A 12,748-nucleotide genomic window follows, 5' to 3' on the forward strand; every position below is an offset into this window, starting at 1 on the left:
CGAAATATCGGAAATGTGTTTAAAAATCATATCACCGTTATTGAAAAAAATTATATCGCGATACATATTGATATTGCATTATTGTCCAGCCCTAGGACAACCCTTAGGAAAATTAACCATGGTTTTATTGTAATAAAAGTGTTGTAACCATGTTTTTTTGGCATATTGATTACCATTTGTATAACCACAGTTTTACTAAATACCATGGATAAACTATGGTTAGTGTAGCAAAAACATGGTTAATTTGTGGTTACCATGGTTTAACTAGCTATTTGTTTTATTGTGGTAAAAACATTGTTAATTTTCATCAGGGACTGAAAGTTTGTTTTTTCCAGAAAAATTAACAATAGGTATGTTGTTAAACAACATCCAATTGAATGTTTTTTTTATTTCTGTCCAAATATAGCACTTCTCTGACTAAGATCTATGAACCACTTGTATCAGTTTACTCATTGGTCTAGTCAACACGGCAAAACTGAATCAACCAATGACAGGAGTCTGGGGACGGGGCTACCTGTAAACTGACCAATGGAAGATGTGGAGAGTGTTCAGGAAACTTATTTGATAACAGTTCCATGATTTATTTTAGCAATACAAAGCTAGTAGTACAGAAATCACACATAATTTTGAGTGCATGGTTTAATTTGTAGTAAAACCATGGTTAATTTTCGTAAGGGAAGCTGACCAGCTCAGGTTTATGTTTCAGCAAGTATACGTAAAACAAGGCAAGGTATAGGCTAATAAGTAGAAATATCATAGGCTAGTTTTCATTACTTGAAATAAATACGTGTTAACTCAAATAAAATATTTAAATTTGATGTACTGAAATAACTAAACATAAAACTGAAATAAAAATAAAATGGAAACTGTATAGACTTAAAAAACACAATAAAAATGTATTTAAAATAAAAAACTATAGTAGTATCTCAATGATACTAAAAACACTGATTATAGGGAACATGTAAAATAATGTGTTTGTTTCACCACTTCTCTTCATTCCCAAGAGTGACTGTAAAAAAAATATATAGCCTTAAGATACACGATCTATCTTTGTTTTTATAGCCTTATGTTCGTGAAGCTGAATGTATTTTTAAAGAACAGCTTTCCTTGTTTTTCAGTTGATATAGTCCTGGGATATTTGACACAGGCATGCCAAAACCTTGAGCCTGTGATTTTGGGTGGAAGAATTTCTGTGCACCCATTTCACAGTTGGACAGACATTCCCATTCGCAACATAACAGAACTGCAGGAAGATTCTTTGGCTACCACCAAAACATAACCTAAATTACTGATGTCACATGCAATATTAAACAAATGCATGGTGGTCGAAGCCACACAACAAGGGATCTATGGGAAGTGCAAAATCAACACTGTTTTGAATACCAGAGTAATGGGATATGCTTTTGCAGACACAACAACAGCAACATACTTGGAGGGGCATGCTGCATCTAGTCCTCATCAGTGTGCTTGCGTAGTGCTGGCGCAGAGTCATGCCTCCACACGGCAGTACCAGCATGTGTCAGAATGGTCACAGAGTCTGCACTGAACTCAACAAACATGCATTTCACTGCACTCCAACAGACGTAACCTTCCTGGAAACTTGTCTGGTTTTTTTTGTTTTTTTTTTATATCGCTCTTGTTTAAAAGCTTGCGCATCTAGTAGATGAAATTCAACTACATATCTAGTGGTGCCGTCATTAGGAGGAGTAAATAATTTGTTATGGGAGGGGAGGAAGAGATGAGGTAGGTGGGGGCTTCTTGGCTGAAACCTCTATAAACAAGTGAGGGAGGAAATCAGTGAGCCATGCTGAGCAACAATAACATTGTTATTTTCATATACGCCTTCCTTTATTCTCACGTCCATAATTCAACTCTTAAATTCACAATGTTCAGCTAACAAAATTGATTTAATTAAAGACTGTTAAGATGTTAATAAGTATTAACAAATGCCTAATGTAAGTGAAAGTTTATGATATAAACTTAATTTATATATTAAGTTGTATATTTGTTTCTTATCAGTTTCAGAATGTTACTGGCTTTAAAAATCCCAAATCTGCCAAAGTGTTTCAAGAAAATCTAAATAATAAATATAGCTGCAAGCAGCGATGGCGGGCCCAAGCCATCAGGGCAAACGCCACCCCGGTGGCATCAGGAGAACGGTGCACAGCGGGCACATGCATTTACAATAACCCTCTGACATTCTGGTTTTAAGGGATACGGCAATTAAAGGGTTAATCAAAACCATTAAGACTGTGAAACACACATACACAGAACAATATATAAAACTTTAGTAACACTTTACAATAAGGTTTCAGTTATTAACATTAACTATATTAATTAACATGAGCAATAATTATATAGCATGTATTATTGTCAGTTAATATTTAAAACTTAAACATTAAAAAATTGGTAACACTTTATAATAACTGCACACTATGAATCATTAGTTAAGCATTAGTAAATAGTCAATTCATCCTTTATAAAGCATTGTTCCAACAATAATAGGCATTAGTAAGCAGTTTATAAATACAGCTATAAATGTTTTGTTCTTGAGCATATCTATAATGTTTAATAATTGTATTTTCATACTTTATTAATGATCAATTTATCATTTCTAAATTATTACTAGGATTTTTTTGTCCCTAAAACTGACAGAAAAGGATAAGGCCTAAGAGATTTCTTAAGCTGTAATTAAAAACGTTTCTCTCTCTCTCTCTCCCTCTCTCTCTCTCTCACCCTCCCCTTCTCTCACTCCCACTCTCAACACGCACACACTCACCCAGCCCCCCACCTCCTCCCTTCCTCACACAGGCAGAGTGGCAGAGTGAGATCAGATGTCTTATAGTTTTTAAATTTTCTGTTATCCATAGAGCGTTGTAAAGTCGTGAAATTATGCCTATTTCCTCAGAATGACTTGTTCTATGTATGTAAAAAGTTTTGAACTGTTTGGAAGCTGCACTTTAATAATACAACACAATTACGCTTTCATTTTTTCCTGTTATTTTAATAAATCACCACGGCAAAACCGTTCAAGCTATCCAAAATCCATCCACAATATAAGTTCCTCAATGTTTTGGCATCATGTAGACAAAGTTTGGTGTGTATAGTGTAATTTTCCTCTGAGGAGTAGCCCCCAAAAAGCCCCGGAAGGTTGACAAAAAAATAAAATAATAATAATCCTTAGGGGATCAATAGGGCCCTGCGCCTTTCTGGCTTGGGCCCTAATTAGACTTCTAAACTTCCAAAGGGGCCACAGGATCAGTATTTTTATTTAAATTATTACTAATTATTATTATTGATATAAAAACATTATAAGCTAAATACTAAAAAACACAAATACAAGATGTAAACTGCCATTATATTTAACCCCTGCTTAATAACTAATGTGTGTGTTGTTTTTTTTTTTTTTGTTTTTTTTGAAGAACATACGATTCTTGAAATTAATTTTGGTTACTTATTATAATATATAAATTATCATTATAGATATATTAATCCATTTATGTTAATTTAAGCTTTAAAACAAGCAGCTCTGTCATTATGGTAGAAATACTGAAAATATCTTAGCCTATATGAGGGGTCCTTCAAATATTGTGTCGGACAATGAGGAATCTTTGAGTTAAAAGGTTGAGAACCACTAAACTACAATGCACCTTAGCAACGGCCTAGCAACCATCTTGAACACCGTAATGCAGGAGTGTGGTGGGAGGAGCGGAGCGGTCTAGTAACTGCATAACAAATGACTTTGTCAAGTCAACATTCGATGTTTATCTTGAAAAACTTTAATTTTCTAGTTAAAGTTTGCACTGCCATGTACGCCTCTCAGCGCTTCAGGTCATGTGGAGAGACGTATGGACACGGAGTGTGTCCGTCTCTGCACACACTATTCTGAGTCATCACATGTCGTTGTAGGCATGAGGCTGTTCTGCACATCTGGCTTTAATTGAGCTCAGAGTTGCACCTCTCTCGCCTTCTCTTTCTCTCTCTTCTGCATCTCCCAGTGAAAGGCGTTTGTCTTGGCTCTTTGCACGTGTGCGCACATGAGGTGCTCTCTGCTCTACCGGAAATGGAGGAAATACACTGAACAAAATTATAAACGCAACACTTTTGTTTTTGCCCCCATTTTTCATGAGCTGAACTCAAAGATCTAAGACTTTTTCTATGTACACAAAAGGCCTATTTCTCTCAAATATTGTTCACAAATCTGTCTAAATCTGTGTTAGTGAGCACTTCTCCTTTGCCGAGATAATCCATCCACCTCACAGGTATGGCATATCAAGATGCTGATTAGACAGCATGATTATTGCACAGGTGTGCCTTAGGCTGGCCACAATAAAAGGCCACTCTAAAATGTGCAGTTTTATCACACAGCACAATGCCACAGATGTCGCAAGTTTTGAGGGAGCGTGCAAAAACAAAAGTGTTGCGTTTATAATTTTGTTCAGTGTATTACAGTTCTATAATATTTGTTTAATATATAACACTAAAGACTGTAATCATTCATTTTAAATACTACAAGGGAATTTATTTATTACTGCATTATAATGTACAGTGAAAAATTGTCATTAGATAATTGCTAAAGATTACTTTAAGTTTTTAAAAAATAACTTTAAGTGATAAATATGAATTTGCTTTCAGCTGACTGTTTTCTTTCTGTGTTTAAGGTGGCTCAAGCTGCACTCCAAGGCTGGTCGGAAGGAGAAGGAGCGGGGTGAGCTGCAGGTCACCATCCAGTTCACCCGCAACAACATGACCGCTAGCATGTACGATCTGACCATAAAGGACAAGCCCCGTTCTGCATTTGGAAAGCTGAAGGACCGCGTCACAGGAAGAAAGAGAGGAGACGTAGAATCCTCCTCTGCCATTTTACCTGGCCGCTACGCCGCACTATCAGGGTCTGTAGCTCCTCCCTTTGCAGGAGATGGTGGACCAGATGAGCCGGGCGAGGAAGAGGGGGTCGATGAACACCGGAGCAAGGTGAAAGACTTCTTCCTTACGGGCAAACTGCGCAAGAATTCAGACACTCGGTCGTGTTCGTCATTGGCATCAGACAGTAGCATGGCATCGTCCGCCAGGGATCCATTCGTCTCAGTAGAGCTGTCCAGAACACCCATCTACAGCAGCAGAGTGATGGAGCCCTTCCGAATGGACACTGAAGGTGGGATAAAAGGTCAGTTGTGGGCTCCATATGATAGTTTATGACAACCCTTGTGTTGTTCTAAACTTGTATGAGTTTCTTTATTCTGTGCATCATATTCAAAGATATTTAAAAAAATATTTCAACTGTTTTTGTGCGTACAGTTGAAGTCATTGGGGTCCAAAACAACATTGGACCCAATGACTTTCAATGTGTGGACAAAAAAATCCTGAGACATTTTTCAAAATATCTTCTGTTGTGTTTCAAAGATGAAAGAAAGTCAAACATGTTTGGAATGACATGAGGGTGAGTGAATAAAGTCTTTAAAACCTCTGCTCAAATGTATGGTTTGGGCCATATACTGATCTTTGTCTGTACCCTTTCTCTCTCTTCTCTCTGTGACCTCTGTCTTTAAAGTGATGACTCACAAGCGCGCACACAGTGATGAAGCCAGTAAGATCACAGGTGTTCCTCATCCCAGCCCTGCTGTGGAAAACCTAAAAGGCCAAAATATGCCGCTCTCCAAATCAACCCTCTGCATCAACGGTAGCCACATCTACTCATCCGAGCCTGTCAGCCCCAAGAGTCCAAGCACTATCCCGGCCAAGCGCTCCCTGCTGGAGAAATGTGCACCCCTTTCTCGCTCTCTCCAGAATCTGACCCGACGTGGTGAAGACTCGCACAAGAGCGATGGGAGACGTTGGTCCATTGAAAAGAGCAAGAAGGAGGACAGTGAGGCAGATGAAGCTCAGAGTCAGACCCAAGGAGCAACCACCTCAGCGGGGAAGCCAGTGCAGGCTGCTGGACCGGTGGAAGTGGTGGATAAAGGAAAAAAGCTGAGGAAAACTCTGTTTTCTAGCGGACGGAGTGACTCTCTCCCAGCCAAGCCAGAGCAGAGCCAGGTTTCTGCTCCTCTTGAGGGCAGACGCAGAGGATGGTTTGGCTCCGGTGACTCCCAGAACAAGCCAAGGTGAGTGAAGGCCAAGCAAGGCTACTAGGTTTTATGTTACAGAACAAAAGATGTCTGACCTTGCTTGTGTACCAATATCATCAATAGCAGTTCCCCATGATCTGTATATTTATTGCCAGACGTTCTTCTAAAGGGATACTTTGTTTTTAAGTGGATGGCTTTGAATGTCAGCCTGCATTTTGGTCCTCAAATAATATTCTTAGAAAAAGGAGTGTTTGAATTTGCTGATGCAACAGTTACTGCAGCAGCTTTTTCCATCTCAGTCCTTTATATTACTCTTGGTCTGCAGAACATAGGTCAAGACATTTTTCAAAGAAGGGATTGTTAATGTGTGTGTTTTAATAAAAAAAATAGTTTGTCAAGTTCCACGAATTTGTTGAAGCATTCAAAAACATCAGCTATTTTTATAAGAAATGTCCACTTACATTAAATTGATTGATTTTATGTACTTTTTAATTTCATATTTCAGTAATTAATTTAATTTATTTTTCATTCATCAACATGATTTTTTTTTTTTGACACATTCAGCCATTTCTTATAGTGTAACCCGTTTTATTTTTATTAGAGTTAGGAGTGGGCGATATGACAAATCTTTATTAGTAATTTTATGTCATAACAATATGTCACAAATTGATGTAGTTATTTCTTTTGCTTGAAATAAAGTTGCTATGATAAAATTTAATATGAAATTGAAATTATACATTATGCACACTACTAGCTTACTTAATAAAAATAAGTTCTCAAGCTTAGTGAAAACAAGTAAACAACTAACTACAATAAAACAGAAAAAATGAAATAGCGCCTTTTTAGGTATGTCTTTCTTAAAGGGGTAAGAAATACTACAGAAATTGAATAAAGCAATCAAATGTACAATAAAACACTGCACAGTCTTCACTGTATCAATTAAATATACAGGGATTATTATTAAAGCTACAAAAGTAGTTCATTCAGGATCAGTGAGTGCTTTCTCTTGTTCCCCCCCCACCATTGTTTGATTAAAAGACATTAAATGACACAGACAGCAGGTATATTATGCTGCTGTCACTTTAGGACCTAAAACGGATACATCATACAATATATTGATACACATCCCATTTTCTCCCAACTGTCTTATGTTCACTAAAAACATCACCAACTGTGTTTATGTGAATAAACCGGTATTGCCAAGACTGGCATTGTCTCATAACTTTTTGAATATTTGACAATTTAAGCAAAATAAACCATGAAAAAGAATGTAATTCAGTACTCATGCTGTGTGAAATGGGGAAACAAAACTGAATTCTTTCATGTCTTATGTCTTATTGTGCTTGAATGTTTTAAAATTGCTTGAAAGTTTAAACTGGCAAGGCTTAAAAATGCATGCAAATGCTAAACTTTTTAAAGACAACAACATCGAAACATCACTTTAGCATAGCACACTAGAGATGATGATCCGAGATTTATACCATTTTGAAATTTGTACCCGTTTATCGTGTTTACAGGTATATCGCCCACCCCTAGTTAGAGTTTATAGGTTGACAGCCAGGTAATGTCTTTTCTCCCCTTTTTTTTTCCTGCTAAGCCAGCAGTATTTATGTAGGAACAATGTGCAAGCTGGTCAAAACATGCCAGACGCTTCCGATCAAAACATGAACAAATTTGAAATCAAATCAAATAGTTTTTCTTCTATTATATAGAAGGTAGTTCACACAAAAATTAAAATTCTGTCATTAATTACTCACCGTCATGCCGTTCCAAACCCGTGAGACCTTTGTCCATCTTCAGAACACAAATTAAGATATTTTTGATGCATTCCAAGAGCCCTCTGACCCTCATATAGACAGCAAGGATACTACCATGATCAAGGCTCAGAAACGTAGCAAGGAGATTGTTAAAATAATCCATGTGACATCAGTGGTTCAACAGTAATTTTATGAAGCTACAAGAATACTATTTGTGCACAAAGAAAACAAAAATAATGACTTTATTCAACAATTTGTCTCCTCCTCGTCACCCTAGTGCCATTTTGGAGAGTATCACATACGTAAACAACATATGCAATGTATGTACACGGATACATTGTTTACGTTCAAATCAAATTGTAAACAACGTATGGTGCTGCTGACACAGAACAGCATACGTTGTTTACGTATGTGATACGCTCCAAAATGGCGCTAGGGTGACGAGGAGGAGACAAATTGTTGAATAAAGTCATTATTTTTGTTTTCTTTGCGCACAAAGTATTCTTGTAGCTTCATAAAATTACTGTTGAACCACTGATGTCACATGGATTATTTTAACTATCTCCTTGCTTCGTTTCTGAGCCTTGATCGTGTAAAGATCCTTGCTGTCTATGGGAGGGTCAGAGAGCTCTCGGAATGCATCAAAAATATCTTAATTTGTGTTCCGAAGATGAACGAAGGTCTTACGGGTTTGGAACGACATGAGGGTGAGTAATTAATGACAGAATTTTCTTTTTTGGGTGAACTATCCCTTTAAGAGGTGTCTCTGTAATAGAAAAGAACTGTCTCTCTCCCCTCCCCACTCATAGTTAGATTTTATGGCCCATTGCACACTATGACTAAGAGGACTACTTGTGCCTTCCCTCCACAGGCTGGGAGTCTCTCCTAAGGTAGAGAGCAGCTCAGACACCCCCTGTCAGATCCCTTGCTCCCCCAGTCAGCCCCCATGCTCTCTTCCCCTCAGTTGCACTACTGGCTCGGTGTCTCCCCCTAGTGGCAATCACACCAACCCATTCACCCACTCTTCCTCAACACCCCCTTCCATCTCTCCCTCCAACCCTTTCCTCACACGACTACAGCAAAACCCCTTTTTTGAGGATCTTATAGCCGAGGAAGCACTGAAGTCTCTGACTGCTGGCTACTGTTCTCTTAATTCCAGTCTTTGTCATTATCCAGTCGGATGCAGTCCCCTCCGTAATGGAGCACAGAACAAAATGTATGCAGTAAAACGGGAAAGACCCAGAAGTATGTCCAGACAGAGATCTCTTCCAGCTATTATGCCTGAGACACCAGATCGAAACTCAAAAACTAATCCGAACCACTCTCTGTCTGAGAGGGCTGGGGAATGGGATGATTTTGAAGCATTTGCCACCAACCGACTCAAATCACCAAGTGGGACTCCAGCCAGACCTCCATCGGCACCGTTTCTCTCACAGGTACCAAATACAAACCAGTGTGTAAACAACAAAGCGAACAGTGGTTTAAGGGTCGATGAAGTTGACATGGGTGTTTCAAGGCCATGGGATCTGCCTCCTCTACCACCACGTAGACCCATAAGGACCCAAGGGATCACCACGGACAGCTGGTTGGATAGAGCCCAGGAGCTGGCTGTGCAGAAAGAGGCCTGCTTCCTTTCCCAGACTGACTTTGCCTCCCTTCAGCATGTGAGAGATGGAGATGTGAAGAGGAACTCTCAGATTTTGTGTTCAGATAAAGAGTTGCACCATATTTCTTCAGTAGGGTGTAACAAGATAGATGCAGAGTTGCACAGCGGTATCAGACTGAACGAATTAATGGTTGGGGAAGCAAGGGGTCATGATTTTGCCACAAACAACAATGGTACTGGCTCACCGAATGGTTTCGGTGAAGATGCACTCGGAAGTTCTGAATGTGAGTACACGGTTCCTGAAACTTTGTGTTTCCCATCTGACTGGGAAACCACAGTGACCGAATCACTTTGCAGTTCACCTCAGACCCAACCGAAACATGATTCAGAATCGCCCTGTGAAATAAAGGTCTCCAATGAACAACAGTGCAGGACTAAAACCGATGGCGTGGGTTTGTTGACCCTCTCACCTAGAGATTCGAACAACAATACAGAAAGTACTTCAGAGTTTGCTTTTATTGATTCTGGAAGTTCACCGTCTGAGTTGCAACCATCTTTTGAAATTAATAAAGATGGTGTTAAATCATCCAAAGATTGTTCAAATTTGCACTCGAATGGTTCCTCGCTTCCCAGATGCTCCCCAGGATTACCAGAGGATATATTGTGCAGAATAGCATCAGAGCTGGAGATATTTTCACCAAAAAACACCCGTAGTAATATCACATCATATTTGTCTGACTCTCAAAACCATAATCATGGCTCGTCACCTTTTGAGAGATCTAGTGAAGAACTGGGAGGACATAAAGTCGACACTTGTGAACACCAAAACACTGCTTCAAACTGTGAGTCTTACAATGTGGCTGACGTTCTCCTCAACAAAGAGATCACTGTGATCACTCAAACATGCTCAAGCAAAGACAACACTGTGACAATGCAAATCAAACAAGAGGTAGCAAAAGACAATGACTTGCTCACTACACATGATGATGATAAGGAGCATAATCATTTAACAGAAGGCAACCTAAACTCTGAAGTCTGCTTCTTAAAGAACAACAAGGTCGAGGAATCTTGTTCGACGCTGGAGGAACAAATAAGCTTCGAGGACTTGCATGCTAGGGTAGCTCCAAGAAACTCCAGAAGCCCTTATAAAATAGAAGTCAGATCAGCCCGCATCAGACCGCGCTCAACCACAAGCTCACCCAAAACTGTCTCGGGTGCCGATTTCCTCCCAGGCTCTCCTCATCCTACGTCAGATCTCATTTTGCATGATCCTTCCCCTTCACCCACCCCATTAGCAGGTACTAATTCCTGTCTCCACCTTGACCCTTCCCTTCCTGCGAACCCCCCAATCGAGTTGCCCAGCATGGGTTCCACATGCTTCTCCACCGCCCAGCCCCACGTTGACGCACTGCTCTCCCTCTCACCTGAGGAGACACAGCCAGCTAACGTCCTCCTGCCCCATGAGGAGAGCAGGTGAGACCTCACTGCCTTTAAAAGCGCACTCACCTCTGCTCTCACCTGAGAAATTACCTCATACTCTCTCACAGCAGGTGCACTAAGACAGGCTCATAAATGCTCTCACATATGCTGGCCAAGAACAAACTTTGTTTTTGCACTCACAACTTACTATAATTCGGACGTTGACAAATGTGTAAATGCATTTTTCCAGCACCATCTCTTTTTATGTTTCCTCCTGGTTTGCTCATGCTGCATTACTTTTAGTTCTTTCATTTTTCATCTTTGCTTTTCTGTTGCTTCTTTCAGCCTTCATTCTGTTTTGGCAGCAACACATATACCTTTGTAAAGGTAACTAAAGTTAGATGAAAGTTGTATTGTATGCATCTAGTGTTCATGAGAGGTTTGATGTGAGATGTTGACTGTATCATTATGAGGGCTGACTGACCTGTTTATTAGTACCTAAAGAGACAAAAATCATAAAGATGCTTCTCAAAGTGCTTCTCCTAGACAGTATCGATATTAAATTGCTTGAGACTTGAGAAAAAACCTTTTAGAAGTGGCAACGTCTTCAATCAAATTTTTTTTTATCCAAAGGATTTCAGTTTATATATATTTCGCTTTTGTTTTAATGATTTCAGTACTACAGCTTTGTTTTCTTTTTTTTGTTCTAATATTTACATATCTAATATTGACAGTCATTTCACCTTATTTCAATTAATGAAAACAATTTTTTTAATGTTATGTTTAACTTTTAGTTAAAGCTGCAGTCCGTAACTTTTGGCACTCTAGCGGTTAATAAACAGAACTGCATGCGTCTTGCGGAAGAACATTGTAGCCGTAGCTACTTCTCTCTGTTTATGTCTATGAGGAATCACGCAGGTATTGGGCTACTCTGCAACGGTACCTACCCGAACCAGTCTAAAATAATCCGCATATAAACACGTATTATAGGTGTACCGTAGTGATTCAGGACAAGCCAAAAACACAGTTTGGAAAATTAATCCATGGTATACTCGATTATTATATATATTTTGTAAATTTTGAACACAAAAAAAGTTACAGACTGCAGCTTTAATATTAACAGCACTGGTAAGAGAAGATCTCCAAACAAGTTTTTGCTTAAATGAAAGATAACTAAGAACTGAGTCTCTTGAGATATAAAAAGGCAACTCGTTGTTTTTTCATTACTTTTAACCATTGCTTCCTCAACTGTGCGCTATTGCTTTTGTTATACTAATTAACTCATCAGGAAGTTAATAAACATGAGATCTAAAAAATGGCTTAAAGAAAAAGTAAAAGATGCTTACACAGTACCAATTACACCATGATGAAATGCCTAGATCAACATAAATACCTCATTTATCTCCTTTTCGCACCGCTGTACAGCCCTCACCCAGTGAAGCCCTTGACCAACATGACTCTACAGGGAGGGAAGAAACCTGAAAGCCGCTCAGTGCTGGAGAAACTCAAGTCCACCATCAACCCAGGACGATCTGCACCAACCCCTGTTGAGGATGAGAAAAACCAGGTACTGGAATTTTAAAGGTGCTGTAAGCAATGTTTTTATCTAATAGCACTCCCTACCAAAATATAGTATTTTATTCATATTAAAGGGGTCATATGATGCGATTTCAATTTTTCCGTTCTCTTTGGAGTGTTACAAGCTCTTGGTGCATAAAGAAGATCTAACACGCCCCCACATGTCTACGTCACAATGTGGGAAGATTTGCATAACGCCGCCCAAATGTTCACGCAAAAAAAGAAGGCGTAACTTTGATTCTCGCTGTAGTATTGTTGTTGCCGTGTGTTTCGTTGTGAAAGCGAAACTACTTTGTTTGGCCTTCCAAAAGAGGACGATA

General features: G+C 39.1%; 1 protein-coding gene across 3 annotated transcripts in view; it reads left to right on the forward strand.

Annotated features, from left to right (window-relative positions):
* Positions 1 to 12,748, forward strand: part of LOC107680658 (rab11 family-interacting protein 5-like) — a 16,831-nt gene that overhangs the window by 1,979 nt on the left and 2,104 nt on the right. The window contains exons 2-5 of one of the 3 annotated variants that reach the window (XM_016476655.1): positions 4,662 to 5,167; positions 5,552 to 6,104; positions 8,697 to 10,904; positions 12,276 to 12,417. In XM_016476655.1, coding sequence (XP_016332141.1) covers positions 4,662 to 5,167; positions 5,552 to 6,104; positions 8,697 to 10,904; positions 12,276 to 12,417 — 3,409 coding nt within the window. Of the gene's footprint in view, positions 1 to 4,661; positions 5,168 to 5,551; positions 6,105 to 8,696; positions 10,905 to 12,275; positions 12,435 to 12,748 lie in introns of all 3 variants that reach the window. The other 2 variants (XM_016476656.1, XM_016476657.1) reach the window with 2 other exon arrangements.

The sequence above is a fragment of the Sinocyclocheilus anshuiensis genome, unplaced genomic scaffold (assembly GCF_001515605.1).
Source record: "Sinocyclocheilus anshuiensis isolate Anshui unplaced genomic scaffold, SAMN03320099.WGS_v1.1 scaffold328, whole genome shotgun sequence".
Lineage (NCBI taxonomy): Eukaryota > Metazoa > Chordata > Actinopteri > Cypriniformes > Cyprinidae > Sinocyclocheilus > Sinocyclocheilus anshuiensis.